We start from the raw sequence: 21894 nt of genomic DNA, 5'->3' as shown, positions 1-21894 counted from the left end.
AAATAATCATGAAAAAAACCCAGTAACAATAATATCCAGTTTAAATACAAATTGACTGAAATATATGCATTTCACTACTTCTAGACTACTATTCTTAGTTAGCCCATCTTAATAATATAATATAATCCGCATATATAATATGCCCGGTTTTGGGTCCGAAATTAGAATACTACCAAGACCGCTTCAATCATTACTAATCAAACATAACTTATTTTTGTGATTTCATTAAGCATGAATAGCAATTACGCCAACTTCATGAATTGTGCTCTTAAGTTATTTTGAATAAAATTAAGAGAATCTGTCCGGTAATATTCTTGAAATGATATTTTTGTTAAGGATTTAAGCGACAATATCGAACACGAAAAAATGTCTGCAAAACCGAAGTAAGTTGCTGTGTATTTAATTTTACATTATTGAACTTCAATGAGCATGTTTCGAGTTAAAGTATAGATGTCTATACATTCGTTTAAGTTATTGTGATTGGAGTAAATGTTTCTTAGAGATATTTGCGTAGTACTGTGGATTAACTTCGAGCACTTTAACTTTGATTAGCCCGAGGTTTCTCTGGTCCGTACACCATGTCTGGGATATAGGGCTAGGGCCAGAGCGCTCTACTATATGAAATCGTTGAATTCTCCGACATCGTTTGGTGTCGCTAAGATTTTGGTGCAAATACAATGAAATCGGGCGTGACTCGTGACAAACACCTACCTTACATGAGATATTTATTTAACAAACAAAAAACAAACAAAAACACCCATTTAATCCCATATCGGTGGTCTATTCCATATGGGTATACGTAGGCGCGGACTTAAGTCACAAACAAATATATTGTCAGATAAAAAAAATTAGCCTCTTCTGAGTATGCCCCGTCCCACGACTATATATCCTTGATACGGGAATTTCGAATGAACTTACCGGAACGTAAAAACTGATCTAATTTCTAGCTCTGTCCGAGTTCATTTTCTCCACTAAGTACTATCAGATTTTAATCATGCATGGCTCGTTTCAAAGATGAAATAGTTATTTATCCGTCGATACCAAATACATGAGACTGAAAGTTCACTTGGAGTAGTCAATGGTATCAAATCTCTAATATGAAGGATTAATGAGAAATACATTGTCCATGCTGGGGCTCGACATTTACTCTGCACTTTTACATATGCAAGTGCTGTTTTTGACAGAAAATAAATTATACAATATCACCAATTGTGTTTATGTAAAAAAAAAAAAAGGAAAAAAAAGGATTTTTTAAGAATAAAATAAAGAAAACATTAAAAAAACATTACATGAAGCTCAAGTAACAAAATTCATGAGGTACTGAAAAAAGTTATAACTCAATAAAATATGTACTAAAACAAATTTTGAAAAATACTGATTTTTTTTAAGTGTTGAAACTACCAGGTCTTACATAATGTGTTTATTTCTGAAAATAATCCTTATTTCATAAATAAGATGTTGTGAGTCAATGGGCAGATGCATGATACATCATAGCAATGATTCAATTTTGCATCATAAACTTTGCTGATTTTGTTCAATATCATTCAAAAGTACAATATAGAATTTAATACTATTTTGTTGTTCTAGATTGGTGTCAATCTTTGGTATGTGTACATAGGTAGTTAAATGTACAGGGTATCCAGTAGACCCTTGATAGTATGTTTTTGACTCACCAAAATGAGTCAACTTGGTGCCATGTAACAAAAGTCATGATTATCTATTTTTTATTGCAGGGTACTAGTATCACATGGTGCAGTTGTCTGTGATGAGTGTGAAATAGTTGGAGACGTAACTATTGGTAAGGATTATTAGGCAAAAAGAACCCAAATATAAAAGCAAAGTTTGTACACACATGGTCGTAAAATGAATGCGATTGGTTTGAGTTATGGCTGTCTATATATACAATCAAACATCTCGGATTTGTCCACATCATGTCTGCAGCCTGCAGTTCATATTTTTCTTGCCTGCCTTATTGTAATATTTGTATCAGGCCATCATTCATCATTATATTATTTTGACAAATGTCAATTGTGGGAAAACTATGATAGATAAAGGGAAAATGGATTGCAAATGTGTTTGTATAAAATATTGACCAGATTATTGCTGCAGAATGTGAATTTTGAAGAGGCAGCGGTGGGAAGTTATATGGTATAATGTATAATGTGTACACATATCACAGAGAAAGATTTTACTTATACCGGTATCAAAGTTTAAAAAGGAAGTTTAATTTAAAAATCCAAGTTTTAATGTTTAAATATCTAAGTATAATACATATACACTGTTTTACAGGTGCTCGCTCTGTCATTCATCCAAAGGCACGAATCATTGCAGACGATGGACCAATTATTATTGGTGAAAATAACATCATTGAAGAACTTGTCACAGTTGTCAATAGGTACTATAAAAAAAAGATGCTGAAAAGTGAACCTTTTCCATCTTCATCATTCTGTTAAATTCATTCTATCTCTTTTATTGATATAATAACTCCAGTTGATTATTTATATATGTATCTTGATGTTATTGATTTACTTATTTATACATGTGTAACATTAGGAGGAATTAGTATGTGGGAACATTACCAAACATTGTGATAAAAATAAACCCAGCTGGTTTAATCTTATAATTCAGGCATTTCAATCAATTTCAAAAGATGTTGATTGCAATTAATTGAATAAGATTCATTGCTTATGTCAAACCATACTATAGATCAAGTCAAATTGTTTGTGGACAACAATTGGTTACACCAATGGGGAGATATCTCAAGTTTATAACTTGTTTTCTTCATAACATCAGTAAGTAATGAATGCATCTGTATGATCACATTACTAATTAATTAAAAATGTTTGTTTTCCAGAAATCCAGCCGGAACAGAAGCCAATACACAACAGGTGATGATCATTGGAAATAACAATGTCTTTGAAGTTGGTTGTTGTATCCTTTTACAACGTTAATAATCAGTGTGATTTGTTTCGGCTATGATCAGGAGCATTGTTTCCATGACTCTGTTGGTGGTAGGGTACTGTTATAATACCTGCGGTCATTACCATAATGACAATGACAGTCTACTTAGTACAATACATCAATTACATTTCAGAATGTATAAATATACCTACCATTTCTTGAAACATATATTATTAGGTCACCTGAGACAAAGTCTCAAGTGACCTATTCTAATTGCCTTTTGTCCGTCGTCGTGCATCGTGCGTCCGTTAACAATTTACATTTTCGACTTCTTCTCCAAAACCCCTAAACCAAATTCAATGAAATTTGGCAGGAAGCTTCTATGGCTAAAAGTCAACCAAAAGTGTTAATTATATTGTCCCCAGGGGCCTGAGGGGCGGGGCTAAAAAAGGTCAAATTGACTAAAACTTCAAAAATCTTCTCTACTCTGATCAGATATGGTGGAATCAAACAACATCATAAGATGTTAGCAAAAAGTTACATGAAAACAACATGGATGCAAAATTTTCGTATCTCCATAAACTTTTCTCAAAATCATTAGAAATGGATTCATCATTTTGTACTGGTGAATAGCTAATTATCTCCCCTAAGTTTTTGTTTGTTAGATGTACTGTGTCACAGCGAAATGTGTTGTATGTATGTATGTAAGTATGTAAATTATATCAATTTGACCTTGACATGGTTCTAGATGTAGAAGCAACCAAGATCGGTGATCACAATGTTGTGGAAGCTAAAGGTTAGTTGTATCCTTGTATTGTTCTTTCTCTTGTTTAAATTCATGTGCCAAATAGTGCCAGTAAATTGTCAGAGATGTTAGAAACAAAACACATTCTCTAAGTAGTACAGGTCCTAATGAAATTCTGTAAACTATTAATTCTAATGTCACATGCTCCAGTAAAAATAGTAAAGGAAATGATGATGAAATGTGTTCATGCACATAACTCTTAATTTGACCCTTGTTTTCAAAGGTCATAACCTAATATTTCATTCTGAGATATAAGCAACACTGAGTAATGTTTAATGTTTTTGGGGTGGATATCTTTAAAAGGGGAAGAGTTTTAAGTTTGTTGGTCTTTTGCAATTTGACATACACATGACTTTACATTTACAGCAAAAGTGGGACGACAAGTTGGTTTAACAACAGGTTGTATAATAGGCTCCATGTGTTCACTGACCAGTAATGAGACATTACCAGATAATACTGTGATCTACGGCAAGGAGTGCGAGAGGCGGGTACAGAGAGAAAGACCGCCCGTAAGTTTCTGCTACACAAAACTAATCTGATAATAAAGATACAATTCATGAGGTTCCGCACAAACTAGAATGAAAGTCTCCAATTGGAAAGAACGAAAATATTAAGCTGTCTTTACCCGAAGTTTGGATTAATTTAACTACAGCTCATTATTTTGGAAGGATTTGTTTTATAAAGACATGGATGAACACAAATAAATATACATTTGTATTTGCTTTTTTTGCCAGTGAAATATAGAAATTTATCAAACTATTAAAACTTAAATTTTCACTGCAGTGAAAATATAAGATTTTGCAGTGAAAATATAAGTTTTTCGTTTTTGACCAATCAAAGCGAACCTTTGTATTCACCTCATTGAAACTTGCTGATTTTTTTAAATCGAAGTGAAGATGGATAAATTGGTTATTTTACTGTGTTTCTGAAATACATTTTTTTTGTGTATTCAGACTAGTTTTTGACAAAATACTCTCTTGACATTAACTGTTCATGCACAGATTCTCCGATAACAGCAGAAAACGCTTAAATTGCATTGATCAGTCCTTTCAAAATGTCACCGTCAAGTTGATGTGAGGTAACGCCACAAAGAGGTGACTTCATGAATTGTGTTACTGATTCCCACACTTTTTGATACTGTTAATTTTACGATGTTTTTAATTCTGTTTTTTAGTACCTGGGTATATCAAATGCAATAAAAAGAAAATTGAACGGTTTCCTGTTTAATATAACGTATATCTCATTCGTATGACAGAATATTTAAATATTTTACACTCGTGCTTGGCACTCTCTATCGACATTTTGTCATACTCATGAAATATATGTTATATTAAACGGGGAACCATTTAATATTCTCTATATCTTAACCACAAAAACTATTGTTATTGCCATGTTTGTTACTGTTTTACAACTGAACACTTATATGGCATTTTTAGACTTTCTTAAAAAAATGATGAACAAACTTTGGAAACATGACTTATTGTCTAAGTTGATAAATGCAAAATATACTGACCCAGATATTCTTGTACCGCTTACAGGGTTAGATGCACTCACAATTTCAGACGTATAGGTCACCCTGAGCTGATAGATACTGTAAATCACTTATATTTCGCGTGGGATTTATTTTCGCGTTAATTCGCGAGGAGAGTCAAACACAAATTCAAATCCCTCGCGAATATTTATATAAGAATGACAAGAATAAGTGGCATCCATTTTGAATATACCATAATCTTTAGATGGTAAACAGACATCGCCGTTAAAGTAATAATAGAATGATAAATTATATACTTATATCAGAGTGTAATTTTATATCACAAAACAATATATATGAACTCTCCACATGACAATATCGCCGACCTGTTAACGTCATTCGCGAATTTAAAGTCATTTTGAGATCAGAATTCCCGAAATTATGTATTTGCGAATAAGTCGAATGAGGTGAGTTCGCAAAATTTAGTACTCGCGAAATATAAGTGATTTACAGTAGTGTGTCAGAGTATAGATATAAATACTCGGGTAACAGATCTGATACGTAAGTCTCCAATCAATGCTGTTTACAGCCTAGTATACTAGATAGGAAATTGTACATTTCTAGATATTCCATGTTTCTCATGTTTAATTGTACACAATAAAAACCATGTGAACTCAAATTAAACTGATAATGAGATGTGAACCTGATGAATGATATCTTAATGATATTTTGTTTACAGACCCAGAACCTACAGATTGACTTTTTGACCAAGATCTTGCCAAACTACCACTACATTAAGAAGACCAAATCCAGCACTCCACAGCAGACCAAATCCAGCACTCCACAGCGGACGTGATGTGTCCAAACTAAGGAATCACAAAATTATACGTTAATTAATTGATGAATATGAATTTTACATTCGCTAAAAAAAAAAAACAGCAACTTGTCTTTTTTAGAACAAATCAGTGACATATCTGGTATTTGTTAAAATGAAATTGTAAATTCTTAGTGAATAATACTTAAGTCAAGAATAACTGAAGTAATTGAAAAATATGATTACTGTTTTGTTCTGTTATTGTCAACATGCAAATTGGTTTTCATTAATTGTGTAGCAGATTTTGAATAGCTTTGTGATTCCAAGGTTTTGAAAGTGCTTTCTTTTATTTGGTAAGTGTATTGTTATAATACTGTTAAGTATATTATGTAGAAATGTTTGTAAACGCTCCAAATAACAATTCCTTTTTAAAGACATGACTCACAGATTTATAAAAAAACTAATAGTCAGAATGGAAGAGGAATTTCGTCTTATTAGTATTAAGTATTCTAATTAGGTCAAATAGATGCATTTTGTTAACAAATAAATTGATATGACTTCTCTGCTGTTTTCCTGACTAACTTGAACCTGTGTGATAGGCACCCACATTTTCAACTGGTCATTGGTAGACTTTATAATCATGATATACATGATTGCAGGCAGTTGTGTTTTTGTGGGTAACATTTATATCTGAATTTTTTTTTGGCAAAAGTTATTTCCCTTTGTTTTAGTTTTGATTCTTGTCTTTGGGGGAACTCGGTAGGTGTTAGATGATAATATTATTATGTAGTAGTGTTTTCCCCTAGAGTGGCATTGTGATATTGTTCCACTCAGTAGTACAGTGTACTCTTGTTTTAATCATATGTAGTACTTAATTTGGATGTAAAGTACTGTATCTTGTAGCTCTTTATTTTCTTTTTCAGAATAACAGTGCAATATTCTGAATTTGTGTTAATTGAACTTTTCCTATGAATGACTGGACCATGGATTTATAAGCTGCTGTTGTACCTCCTGAAGTGCCGTCTCTGCTACAGTTAGAACATCACGTTACAAGGATCAGCCAGTTCTTGATGTACTGGTTACATTATAAACTGTTAGCAAGTACTGGTAGGAAACTGTTTAATTTATGGAGGAAGTGTATTCTCAGAGTAACATATTTTCTCTTTGCAAAGCAATGAATAAGTCTCTGGCAATTGTATTATGATTCTATAAAAACCTTATGTTAAATGTTATATGATCCTTTCAAGACTTTTTTCTGTGTTCAAGCATTTTCAGTGTATATCTCCCCAACAAGAAATTGCCAAAGAAGTAAAAGTACACTATGGGCAAATAGTTGCCTTAGATATACCAAGATAAGAGAGACAGAAGTATATGTAAATTATAGATTGATAATTAAATATCAATGGATTAAATATTATGAAAGGCTAACTAAACATCTTTTAACATCCTTTTCCTCTGAAACCAGTACTGATCACAATTGAATTTTCTCCAAGATTGCTATTGAACGAGTCATGCTATATAGGTATACAGTATACATATATAGAGTGAGTCATGCTATACAGGTATACAGTATACATATATTGTGTGAGTCATAGTATTAAATTAATTGTATACAGTACCAGTTATTTAACTTATTTTAGTATTACATAAATACCCGGAAGTTGCATGAGGAAATAATTCTTCAGAAACCAATTTGTCAACAATGTAATCACTAATTTGACCTCCCTTTCCCAGTAGTTTCTGATTCATGGTTACTATTGTATTCTGTACTGTACAATGGTATACTGATACAATCACACTGTTGTGGGGTGTGATTCTCAGAAAAGGCGTGGTGTCCTTTAAACAATTACTGTCGGAGATATGTATTACTATTGGTAAAATTCTGAGCTTATCATCAATTGATTTTGTATTTACACATCTGCTGGTATCAATAACACTATTGCTAGTAGCCAGTATGCATATTAATAATTTATTTGGGAAACAAATCACTAATTTTGTGTTATGTAAAATTTGGTATTTATATTAGTACAGTAAAAGTCATATATACTGAATGAAATATATGTGCTAGAAGTAAAGTCTTTGTATTCGTTTAATAAATCATGTTCATGAATGTATGCGAGACTTTCAATTTTTGTTTTTTGAAGTTTGTATTTCTTACTGATGTATATATATGGTGAAAATGGTATGAAGATAATTTAAATACCACAGGTAGAGTATTGCTATGAATCAACAAATGGAACAAATAAAGGTTTTGAGGAAATATTGCCACTGACCAGTCATATGTTGACCACTCTAATTAATTATAGAATAACCAGAAAAAAGTGACCATATTTATCCAGAGCTATGATTGATAAAATACAGTAAAAATGTTTCCTCTGGACACAGGTCACATTCATGATTACAGGACCAATTGATCATACGAAGGAGTCCACCTTGGATGGCCTTGACATTTTAGGAGTAATCTGTACTACAACTTAAATGAATTGATGAGGAACATCTGGTTTTAAAAGATGTTTTTCGTCTAGTTTAGTTTGTGGGAAATGTTGAGTAAATTCAATTTGCTGGTTATGGTTCATTTTCATGCATCTACAAATGGTGAGAAAATAAAAGAAATTGAAGTGGGGGCCAAATGTTAACCCCACCTTTGTCCAAATGAATGACCATGATCTAATTTCAAGGTCACATAACGAGTCACATGTGTTAAAATCTTTCAAGGACTTGTAATCATGAGATCTGGGATCAAAATATTTGGCCAGAAACATGAGGGATAGTTGGTTTCCACTTGTGATGATGAACAACCTTGGTCTACATTCATGGTTACAGAAGTGACTTGTTAAGATTTGGACTCGGGGCCTCTTGACTTCCTCCAAATAACCAAAGAACCCCAAGAATAGGATATTTGTTAAGGAGCATGCTGGGATAATGTGCAATCATGTTTCAATGCCGCATAGATCAAATGTTTCAAAATCTTCAAACAACTTTCGAATGACCAAGGGGCCCGTTTGGTAATTGGGTGATTTCGACCCATTATATTGGTCATAGGGGCCATTTTTTTTTTTTTTTTAAATCAAACGTTTTCTTCTCACAAACCATAAGGCCTATAATCATGATATTTGGCTTGTCACTAGGTTCCTAGGATAGATCCCCACATAGCTTGCAAAAAGAAATGACCTTGAATTATGAATCATATATACAGTCACAGGGGTCAAAATATTCAAAGGACCTCTTCCCATTAACTGCAAGACAGAGAATGATCAAACAAGTGAAGACCATTGTCAGCAATGCAGGCTCATTAGGCCTCTTGTTTAGATGACGATCAAAGCATGTAAGTACATGTACTACAGTACTGTATAAAGCAATAATTGCAAAAATGTTTCAAAATAAAACTTAAAACATCCAGAAAATTTCTTCCTATTACTTAAAACTATATGCATATGCACTTTAGCCAGCACCTAATGTGATATGTACTGATAAAGCAATATATATTAATATATCTATATCTACATAGCTTTATCTTGTGTACCTAGATATAAGGCAGCAAGCTGTTAAGTAATGCTTCTATACATTTCTAAATCAAAAGTGAGACAAGGCGTGTGTGTAATGCAGTTATGATTATGTCTGGTTATAGACGTCAGCAGCAGTATCCGTCAGATAACACAGTAACAGGACCACACCCATCACGTTATGGTTATACACGTCAGCAGCAGTATCCGTCAGATAACACAGTAACAGGACCACACCCATCACGTTATAGCTGTAAATCATAGGCAGGGCTATCTATCTTAGTGTGTATCCCCTTCAGAATGGCAGATCATAACATTTATCTCACATTCTAACTTGGAAGAAATGTTAATGGTCAATCAGTTCAACTTGGTGTTCATTCTTTAATTTTTGTGAGAGGAATTTAATTTCTAGAGCTTTTCAAGCCTAATCCCAGGATGTTGTTAGCCCAACTGTCACATCATGATTCTAGCCCATTCAGTTTATCAGTAGAAATTGTTTGAGGTGTCAAGTTATTCCCTATGACCTTGACTATGAGTCAAGGTTATTTCTATTCACAAGCTTTGTACCATCCCTGCAGTTTACAAGGTAAAATACCATGATTTCAGCTTTTCAGTTAATCAGGAGAATGGTTCATCAATATGGTCTAGTCATTTCTATTCTATTCTGAAGAAAAAATTAAAGTTCTTTGAAGAATTAGACAATCAATAGATGATGGATACCTCCCTCAGAGGGACAGGTGACCTGCCCTTCTGACCCTAGGTAGGACAGGTGAGCTTAAAATAGTTGGACAAAATAATATGCATCACATTAAGTTGCCATCTTTTCAGATATGAAGACAATAGCAACAACAGTATTTATGTTTGCTAAGTAAATTAAATAAAACATGAAGACAAATATTAAATAATTTTTATTATGTAAAGTGTACAATTGTCTCCTGGGTTTTATGAAACACCTTATTATAATATTATGTATAATATCAAGCCGTTCGTATACCCTGTGTTCTAGTTATGTAAACTTACAAAGAACAATGTATAACAAGCCATTAGTATACAGCGAGTCCTGGTAATGTAAACTGTAACAAAGGACAGTATTAGTTACAGGAAGAGATTCTCCGATTCATTAATCAGCAGGGTATAGATTAACTTACACAGGACAGTATTAGTTTACAGGAAGAGATTATCTGATTCATTAATTATCAGGGTATAGATTAACTTACACAGGACAGTATTAGTTTACAGGAAGAGATTATCTGATTCATTAATTATCAGGGTATAGATTAACTTACACAGGACAGTATTAGTTTACAGGAAGAGATTCTCTGATTCATTAATCAGCAGTGTATAAATTAATTATGTATTACAGTTTCATATTCCTCGGAGTCTATAACTGTTCAACAAAAATATAAGACAGTTATATAATATCCAAGACATAATCTCGTTTATAATACATGTTGTAAAGGAGTATCAGTTAAAAGGAAACAAAGATAAGAAAAACATGAAAAGTCTTACAATGAAAATGCATCAAAATTTTAAGAATGTTAAACTAGATATCACATTGTTAGATGAAACATTAACGTGTATATTATAATGTGTAGAAAAACTACCAGGCAGCAATTTCATCAGGACGATATACTCCAACCTTTGTCACCAGTATGTACAAGTTGGGATTACAGAACATTAAGATAATCTTTTCATTAAAATAGAAGTTCCCACCCATCTTTGCCATCAAACACCAACAAGATGAGACAGCTGATATAAAGATGTGATGTCACATTGATATGATTTATTCTCAAGTTTTGATTCGATGTGAAACATTTTACAGGTAAAAAGTTAAATCACAACACAGCATCTCATCAATAACAAAAATGATGCTAGATTCGGCAAGAAATATCTGGATTATGTTAATCTTCATGGTAGTCAACCATCAATCAACATTTAATTCTGTCTTCGTTGCAGCATTAGGAAGAAAGCACCATGATTATCACCCTTGAAATAGTAAACTGGTACAAGTTAGAGTACAATAGAGGCATTGCACTTATGGCAAGCCTAGTTGTTATATATTCACAGAACAATGCTGACAGGTATTCAACCAATCTATATCATATGTCTGTGATATACAATAAACAGGATATATCTTGTAAGTAAACTAAGGAGGATACCGAATATCTTTTCTTTTATGAGGTATACTATGTAACATTAGACAATAAAGATATATCTTGAAAACTTTATATAAGATATCTTTATAACATAGTTAAGGGTGGATCAGTATTACTCCAAGCCTAAAGGATAACTTGGCCTAACATCAGGTCATATCTTTGTCCCCACTCGACATAATGGATAAACACCCATTTATATTGAAAAGTCTGGCTACGTACATTCTATCAGTCGTCGTAGACAAATATTGTTTACAAAATAAGTACAAAAATATTTTAAGAATGTATTTAGTGGAATGTGATAATGAGACAATTGTATCCAGAATGGATCACTCAGCTACAAAATACGACAACCAGTGAGATGAAATCTCAGGGGTCGATATTTTTGTGTTTTCTTAGGCTCCCCGTTCTTCATGTCTCACTTGGTGTCCTTTAAATGAAAATAAACACGAAGCATTCAGAAGTATCTACACACTCCAGTAACCAAAAGCCTGTCCCAGAACTAAACTTTCTCCTTGAACCAAAGGAATGATATCCCTGGTCTATATACCTGTGAAAATATAACGCCTATGATGATGTCATCCAGGTAAAATATAATGCCTATGATGATGTCATCAAGGTAAAATATAATGCCTTTGATGATGTCATCCAAGTAAAATATAGCGCCTATGATGTCATCCAGGTAAAATATAACGCCTATGATGATGTCATCCAGGTAAAATATCATGCCTATGATGATGTCATCCAGGTAAAATATAACGCCAATGATAATGTACATCCAAGTAAAATGCTTACAGGAAATGCATACAACTGTAACCTGGACTGACTTATATAAACATGTATGAACAGGTTGTAATACAGTCATTTACTTAGTTTGTTAGTGATTTACAATAATTGGAGCCCACCTGCGTACAGCTGTGTCTAGGAAAACTGATCAATATGAAACACATTTGTGGTTTTTAACAATATAGGACAATTACAATCACAGATATTTATGTTAAAGGTTTATAAACAATATTTGTGTAGCATATTCAAAACAATGCACCATATAAAATGTTATCAAAAACACTGATAAATAATGTACAGTACATATGTGTATAGTGTTAGATATGAGACAATCAAACAATGTTACAGTAGTTATATTTAGTAACCCCTAAAAATATTACAGAATTATTTCCTTATTGTGTTTTAGTCAACAAAATGTTTGAAACAATGACCATAAAATTTAATACAATTCAGTAATTACAAATGTAACAACGGGAAGGAAATTGAAGCTCAAAATCTAGAGAGTTCATATGTACTGCTACTACTACATAAAAATGACAGACAAATCACATATGTAATACTTTTAATACGTCCTCTGATAATGTATGGAATTCTTATAAAATGTAAAATGTAATTAATACTAGAAAAAAACCTAATGGATTTTTTGGGACTAATTATCAAGTTTGTAGATAGAGACTGGAGTATTTTTTGTTTTTTTTTTGTTTAATGGATTGAGCCCCCACCCTCAACAAACCCAATCAAATAATTCAAATATATCAAAAAATTTACCAACATAAATGAACTTGAGTTTTATATAAACATCACAATAATGAAAATTATATAATACATAATGTATATACACATCATTCAATCAAATGACAAGATTTTCTTATAGATAAAAATATTTTCTCAAATTACTGCAGTACTTGCCATGTAAACAGATTGTATATAATAAACGTAATTTATGCAGCTGTATTAATATTTACAGGAATTTGACAAGATTATTTCAGCCACTTTGATATATAATAGACATAGCATGGTCCTATCATCTAAATACACAATCAACAACTAATCAAATTTTTAATTTTCTTGATTATGATACTTATTGAGCAAATAGAAAAATATTGATGGCACTTGAATAAATACATTAAAAAAAAACAAAAACATACCATCATCCAGCAGAGACAAACATATAAAACAGTAGTAACACATGGACCTAGGGAGGAAGAGATTTTAGATCCATCCATACAAAAACTCATGCTTGTAATTTTCACCGCCTCTAAATAAATATAACCATATGGATATCTGTAACTTAAAAGAATTAACATTAATTATCCAGACTTTGACAAGTAAATTTGTATCCTCAAACAATACTATGTTGATTAATATACTTACTGTAGTCCTAATCTGTTCCTACATCAACAAAATGATGAACGAAGTATTGAAGTTTTTTACGGTAACAAGGTATGTACCTGTTTTGATATGTATCTCTGAGGAAATACAGTATATGGTTTAATGTTATCATCATACAAAAATGCTGTCCATAATTTTATAAACATCCTTTTGAGATTTGAATGAAGTTAAGAATATTTCACAACACACTCCTAGTCTCTAGCTCCTATGTAAATGTTTTATAGACCATGTCAGATAACTATGTAGCGACCATAGTAACTTTATTGGTACATGTTGTGTGTCTTGGAAGAGGGAAACATGCTCAATAGATATAGAAGTGATCATTTAATAAACTGTAATAATAAGGAAAAAAATAATCTAACAATGTCCTTGTTGTATCTCTAATGATTCCCTTCATCTTGTGTAAGTCACAATTTTTATATAAAACACATCATCACACCAATATGTAGCATCTAACTCAGGTGTAATCATCAATCTTATAATAGTAAATATAATTTTCAAGGTTAAATCATGATGATTTGCTTTTTTTAATGACACAAAAGTTGCATAAACAAGAGCTCCAATGGGCCTGTATCACTCATCTGTTATTCTTATTTACATATTCTGTAAACTGTGAAATGAGTGTCAAAATCAATCACATGGATGGGTAATTCATTAATAGATTTTATTCCTAATTCTACTCCTATGAACAGTTTGTTATCTTATTTTGTTTCTGTAACTTCTGAAAATGCATGGTCTTTGCCATATTCATCTTTATCCTAAATAACATACATTTTCACTCTTTTACTGACCAAATATCATCACCATGAATGTCTTCACAATTTTTTTTAAAATCGTTGTGACCAATGATATAGGGCCGGTCAAGGTCATTTGTTTGAACAAACTTGATAGCACCTAAAATTTACCGACAATGCTACTGGCCCTACATAATCACTCCGGGACTCTGTTGAAAATAAGCCTAAGGTAAACAATGTTTAAACAGAACAAACTTCAATGCTTTTCAACAGTCACAGATAAATGAATGTAAAGTGAAATGTGTGTTAAAATGTTCTAATTTTCTAGATAATACCTAGTACCATTGTGCCAGCATGCAATGACAAATAATTCAAAAAATTATTTAAAAAAAAATGTCCATGGAAATTGACTGAACACTGTTTTACTACATCACAAAAACTATACTGCTGACTGCTAATTAATGATAAGTACTGATAAGACGACATTCATTTTGATTAGTTGATTATGAGGATTTTATCATTAAAATACTTCAAATGGATCAGTTCAGTACTAAGTTAACACATCATGGGACTTAGTTATTCTTCCTCTTTAGTTTCATCTTTTTCAACTTTTTTCTCCTTCTTGTTTTTCTTGCCTAAAATCTTCATCAATCCCTTACTCATGTAATAGGGTTTCTCAGGACTCCCATCATGCATTTCTAGGTCTTCCACTGAAAATAAAATCATTGGTTATGAAATCATTTTCAGATTGTTGGTATGGATTCATTGATTAACAAAGGAAAGTAAACATTCTTTTTATAAACAAGAGGCCCATTATTCAATCTTATTAAAATAAATAGCCAACAGTGTAATAATAATAGTCAACAGTGATATGAAAATAGTCAACATTTTAATGATAGCCAACAGTGTAATAATAGTCAACAGTTCGATAAAAGTCAACAGTGTAATGATATAGTCAACAGTGTAATAATACTCAACAGTGTAATAATACTCAACAGTGTAATAATAATAGTCATGGGTATAACAATGAGTCAACAGTGTAATGATAGTCAACAGTGTAATGATAATAGTCAACAGTGTAATAATAATAGTCAACAGTGTAATAATAATAGTCAACAGTGTAATAATAATAGTCAACAGTGTAATAATACTCAACAGTGTAATAATACTCAACAGTGTAATAATAACAGTCAACAGTGTAATGATAGTCAACAGTGTAATAATACTCAACAGTGTAATAATAGTCAACAGTGTAATAATAACAGTCAACAGTGTAATGATAGTCAACAGTGTAATAATACTCAACAGTGTAATAATAGTCAACAGTGTAATAATAGTCAACAGTGTAATAATAACAGTCAACAGTGTAATGATAGTCAACAGTGTAATGATAGTCAACAGTGTAATATAGTCAACAGTGTAATAATACTCAACAGTGTAATAACAGTCAACAGTGTAATGATAATCAACAGTGTAATGATGATAGTCAACAGTGTAATAATGATAGTCATGGGTATAACAATGACAGTCAACAGTGTAATAATACCCAACAGTGTAATAATAGTCAACAGTGTAATAATACTCAACAGTGTAATAACAGTCAACAGTGTAATAATACTCAACAGTGTAATAATAGTCAACAGTGTATTAATAATAGTCAACAGTGTAATAATAATAGTCGACAGTGTAATGACAGTCAACAATGTAATAATAATAGTCAACAGTGTAATAATAATAGTCAACAGTGTAATAATAGTCAACAGTGTAATAATAGTCAACAGTGTAATAATGATAGTCAACAGTGTAATAATAGTCAACAGTGTAATAATAGTCCACAGTGTAATAATAGTCAACAGTGTAATAATAATAGTCAACAGTGTAATAATGATAGTCAACAGTGTAATAATGATAGTCAACAGTGTAATAATAGTCAACAGTGTAATAATAGTCAACAGTGTAATAATAATAGTCAACAGTGTAATAATAATAGTCAACAGTGTAATAATAATATTCAAAAGTGTAATAATAATATTCAACAGTGTAATAATAGTCAACAGAGTAATAATAATATTCAACATTGTAATAATAATAGTCAACAGTGTAATAATAAGTCAACAGTGTAATAATAATTGTCAACAGTGTAATAATAATAGTCCACAGTGTAATAATAATCAACAGTGTAATAGTCAACAGTGTAATAATAATAGTCATGGGTATAACAATGAGTCAACAGTGTAATGATAATAGTCAACAGTGTAATAATAATAGTCAACAGTGTAATAATAATAGTCAACAGTGTAATAATAATAGTCAACAGTGTAATAATAATAGTCAACAGTGTAATAATGATAGTCAACAGTGTAATAATAATAGTCAACAGTGTAATAATGATAGTCAACAGTGTAATAATAGTCAACAGTGTAATAATAACAGTCAACAGTGTAATGATAGTCAACAGTGTAATGATAATAGTCAACAGTGTAATAATAATAGTCAACAGTGTAATAATAATAGTCAACAGTGTAATAATAATAGTCCACAGTGTAATAATAATCAACAGTGTAATAGTCAACAGTGTAATAATAATAGTCATGGGTATAACAATGAGTCAACAGTGTAATGATAATAGTCAACAGTGTAATAATAATAGTCAACAGTGTAATAATAATAGTCAACAGTGTAATAATAATAGTCAACAGTGTAATAATAATAGTCAACAGTGTAATAATGATAGTCAACAGTGTAATAATAATAGTCAACAGTGTAATAATGATAGTCAACAGTGTAATAATAGTCAACAGTGTAATAATAACAGTCAACAGTGTAATGATAGTCAACAGTGTAATGATAATAGTCAACAGTGTAATAATAATAGTCAACAGTGTAATAATAATAGTCAACAGTGTAATAATAATAGTCCACAGTGTAATAATAATCAACAGTGTAATAGTCAACAGTGTAATAATAATAGTCATGGGTATAACAATGAGTCAACAGTGTAATGATAATAGTCAACAGTGTAATAATAATAGTCAACAGTGTAATAATAATAGTCAACAGTGTAATAATAATAGTCAACAGTGTAATAATAATAGTCAACAGTGTAATAATAATAGTCAACAGTGTAATGATAATAGTCAACAGTGTAATAATAATAGTCAACAGTGTAATAATAATAGTCAACAGTGTAATAATAATAGTCAACAGTGTAATAATAGTCAACAGTGTAATAATAGTCAACAATGTAATAATGATAGTCAACAATGTAATAATGATAGTCAACAGTGTAATAATAATAGTCAACAGTGTAATAATAATAGTCAACAGTGTAATAATAATAGTCAACAATGTAATAATGATAGTCAACAGTGTAATAATAATAGTCAACAATGTAATAATAATAGTCAACAATGTAATAATGATAGTCAACAGTGTAATAATAATAGTCAACAATGTAATGATAATAGTCAACAGTTTAATAATAATAGTCAACAGTGTAATAATAGTCAACAGTGTAATAATAACAGTCAACAGTGTAATAATAATAGTCAACAGTGTAATAATGATAGTCAACAGTGTAATAATGATAGTCAACAGTGTAATAATAAGTCAACAGTGTAATAATAGTCAACAGTGTAATAATAGTCCACAGTGTAATAATAGTCAACAGTGTAATAATAATAGTCAACAGTGTAATAATGATAGTCAACAGTGTAATAATGATAGTCAACAGTGTAATAATAGTCAACAGTGTAATAATAGTCAACAGTGTAATAATAGTCCACAGTGTAATAATAGTCAACAGTGTAATAATAATAGTCAACAGTGTAATAATGATAGTCAACAGTGTAATAATGATAGTCAACAGTGTAATAATAGTCAACAGTGTAATAATAGTCAACAGTGTAATAATAATAGTCAACAGTGTAATAATAATAGTCAACAGTGTAATAATAATATTCAAAAGTGTAATAATAATATTCAACAGTGTAATAATAGTCAACAGAGTAATAATAATATTCAACATTGTAATAATAATAGTCAACAGTGTAATAATAATAGTCAACAGTGTAATAATAATTGTCAACAGTGTAATAATAATAGTCCACAGTGTAATAATAATCAACAGTGTAATAGTCAACAGTGTAATAATAATAGTCATGGGTATAACAATGAGTCAACAGTGTAATGATAGTCAACAGTGTAATGATAATAGTCAACAGTGTAATAATAATAGTCAACAGTGTAATAATAATAGTCAACAGTGTAATAATAATAGTCAACAGTGTAATAATAGTCAACAGTGTAATAATAGTCAACAATGTAATGATAATAGTCAACAGTTTAATAATAATAGTCAACAGTGTAATAATAGTCAACAGTGTAATAATAACAGTCAACAGTGTAATAATAATAGTCAACAGTGTAATAATGATAGTCAACAGTGTAATAATGATAGTCAACAGTGTAATAATAATAGTCAACAGTGTAATAATAATAGTCAACAGTGTAATAATAGTCAAGTATAATTATAGCCAAAGAAAAATTATAAAAAAAAATATGAATGCAAATATTTCAAGGCAGATCACATTCAGCTTTTGTTTGTTTTTTGAGAAATGCCAAGGTGGTAGTCTGGGAGCTAACACAATCTAACATCTCACAGGACTTTCTCCTTTTGAAATCTTTTCCCTTTCCTTTTTTCTTAAATCCTTCATTCCTTCATTCTCTCATAAATTATGTTTGTCACATCCACATGAAAAACCACAAAGTTTCATCAAAATTTGACTTCAGTTTTTGTCAAAAATCTGAATCCCAGAAAAGAATGAAAGGACTGACCCCCCAACTGATGATTTGATATGTGTATATAAGATACTCACAGAAACACAGGAACAATGTGTCAACAGCCATGGTATAGACACTGAAGAAACAGCAGGTGATCAAATAGGTGCCGAGGATCACAACCTGTACAAGGAATGGTAAAACTTTATCATACTTATAACTACAATGGAATCAGCCACTTATAATGGTATAATTACAACACTTTATTAAACCTATAACTACAATGGAATCAACCACTCATAATGGTATAATCACAACACTTTATTATACCTATAACTACAATGGAATCAACCACTCATAATGGTATAATCACAACACTTTATTACACCTATATAACTACAATGGAATCAACCACTTATAATGGTATAATTACAACACTTTATTATACCTATAACTACAATGGAATCAGCCACTTATAATGGTATAATTACAACACTTTATTAAACCTATAACTACAATGGAATCAGCCACTTATAATGGTATAATTACAACACTTTATTAAACCTATAACTACAATGGAATCAACCACTCATAATGGTATAATTACAACACTTTATTATACCTATAACTACAATGGAATCAGCCACTTATAATGGTATAATTACAACACTTTATTATACCTATAACTACAATGGAATCAACCACTTATAATGGTATAATTACAACACTTTATTATACCTATAACTACAATGGAATCAGCCACTTATAATGGTATAATTACAACACTTTATTATACCTATAACTACAATGGAATCAACCACTCATAATGGTATAATCACAACACTTTATTACACCTATATAACTACAATGGAATCAGCCACTTATAATGGTATAATTACAACACTTTATTACACCTATATAACTACAATGGAATCAACCACTTATAATGGTATAATCACAACACTTTATTATACCTATAACTACAATGGAATCAGCCACTTATAATGGTATAATCACAACACTTTATTACACCTATAAAACAATGGAATCAACCACTTACAATGGTATAAGCATATTGCATACTTTTATGATGACAAATTAAAATTTTATGCATCTTATAGTTACACTAAAAACCTTGACTTCAATACCAGTAAGATTAATTCAATTGGCATAAACTGTGACACACACAATATAATTACTCCAGGTGTAATGTTATTTAGTGGTGTTGACTTGGTGTTTTGTTATTTAGTGGTGTTGACTGGATGTAATGTTATTTAGTGGTGTTGACTGGATGTAATGTTATTTAGTGGTGTTGACCCGGTGTAATGTTATTTAGTGGTGATGACCCGGTGTAATGTTATTTACTGATGTTGACTTGGTGTTTTGTTATTTAGTGGTGTTGACTGGATGTAATGTTATTTAGTGGTGTTGACTGGACATAATGTTATTGAGTGGTGTTGACTGGATGTAATGTTATTTAGTGGTGTTGACTGGATGTAATGTTATTTAGTGGTGTTGACCCGGTGTGATGTTATTTAGTGGTGTTGACCGGGAGTAATGTTATTTAGTGGTGTTGACCAGGTGTAATGTTATTTAGTGGTGTTGACCCGGTGTAATGTTATTTAGTGGTGTTGACTGGGTGTAATGTTATTTAGTGGTGTTGACCAGGTGTAATGTTATTTAGTGGTGTTGACCAGGTGTAATGTTATTTAGTGGTGTTGACCCGGTGTAATGTTATTTAGTGGTGTTGACCCGGTGTAATGTTATTTAGTGGTGTTGACCGGGAGTAATGTTATTTAGTGGTGTTGACCAGGTGTAATGTTATTTAGTGGTGTTGACCCGGTGTAATGTTATTTAGTGGTGTTGACTGGGTGTAATGTTATTTAGTGGTGTTGACCCAGTGTAATGTTATTTAGTGGTGTTGACCCGGTGTAATGTTATTTAGTGGTGTTGACCCGGTGTAATGTTATTTAGTGGTGTTGATCCGGTGTAATGTTATTAAGTGGTGTTGACCCAGTGTAATGTTATTTAGTGGTGTTGACCTGGTGTAATGTTATTAAGTGGTGTTGACCCGGTGTAATGTTATTTAGTGGTGTTGACCCAGTGTAATGTTATTTAGTGGTGTTGACCCGGTGTAATGTTATTTAGTGGTTTTGACCCGGTGTAATGTTACTTAGTGGTGTTGACTGGGTGTAATGTTATTTAGTGGTGTTGACTGGGTGTAATGTTACTTAGTGGTGTTGACTGGGTGTAATGTTATTCATTGGTGTTGACCCGGTGTTTTGTTATTTAGTGGTGTTGACTGGGAGTAATGTTATTTAGTGGTGTTGACCCGGTGTAATGTTATTTAGTGGTTTTGACCCGGTGTAATGTTACTTAGTGGTGTTGACTGGGTGTAATGTTATTTAGTGGTGTTGACTGGGTGTAATGTTACTTAGTGGTGTTGACTGGGTGTAATGTTATTCATTGGTGTTGACCCGGTGTTTTGTTATTTAGTGGTGTTGACTGGGAGTAATGTTATTTAGTGGTGTTGACCCGGTGTAATGTTAATAAGTG

General features: G+C 31.5%; 2 protein-coding genes across 3 annotated transcripts in view; one reads left to right on the top strand and one right to left on the bottom strand.

Moving 5' to 3' along the window:
- Positions 1 to 347: 347 nt before the first annotated feature.
- LOC117315123 (dynactin subunit 6-like) lies at positions 348 to 8119 on the top strand. Its single transcript, XM_033869269.1, has 8 exons — positions 348 to 383; positions 1734 to 1798; positions 2290 to 2395; positions 2855 to 2931; positions 3650 to 3697; positions 4073 to 4215; positions 5917 to 6344; positions 6915 to 8119. Exons 1-7 carry the CDS (start codon positions 367 to 369, stop codon positions 6031 to 6033), a joined length of 573 nt encoding a protein of 190 aa, XP_033725160.1. The 5' UTR covers positions 348 to 366; the 3' UTR covers positions 6034 to 6344; positions 6915 to 8119.
- A 2268-nt stretch (positions 8120 to 10387) lies between these two features.
- Positions 10388 to 21894, bottom strand: part of LOC117315104 (choline transporter-like protein 2) — a 54550-nt gene continuing 43043 nt past the window's right edge. The window contains exons 21-23 of one of the 2 annotated variants that reach the window (XR_004529683.1): positions 19437 to 19521; positions 14085 to 15269; positions 10388 to 14021 (exon numbers count right to left, since the gene is read on the bottom strand). Coding sequence is in view for 1 of the 2 variants with exons in the window: in XM_033869253.1 (XP_033725144.1) it covers positions 15136 to 15269; positions 19437 to 19521 (219 nt within the window). In the remaining variant the exon portion in view is untranslated. Of the gene's footprint in view, positions 15270 to 19436; positions 19522 to 21894 lie in introns of both variants that reach the window. The other variant, XM_033869253.1, reaches the window with a different exon arrangement.

Source organism: Pecten maximus, chromosome 2 (assembly GCF_902652985.1).
Source record: "Pecten maximus chromosome 2, xPecMax1.1, whole genome shotgun sequence".
NCBI lineage: Eukaryota > Metazoa > Mollusca > Bivalvia > Pectinida > Pectinidae > Pecten > Pecten maximus.
The sequence above is the reverse complement of the archived record's forward strand: the minus strand, read 5'-3'. Positions and strand labels throughout refer to the sequence as shown.

Excerpts from the sequence above, each read along its gene's own strand:
- LOC117315123 (XM_033869269.1), top strand. Across the intron at positions 2,932-3,649 it reads TGTCTTTGAAGTTGGTTGTT|ATGTAGAAGCAACCAAGATC; the intron begins GTATCCTTTTAC and ends ACATGGTTCTAG. Across the intron at positions 4,216-5,916 it reads TACAGAGAGAAAGACCGCCC|ACCCAGAACCTACAGATTGA; the intron begins GTAAGTTTCTGC and ends TTTTGTTTACAG.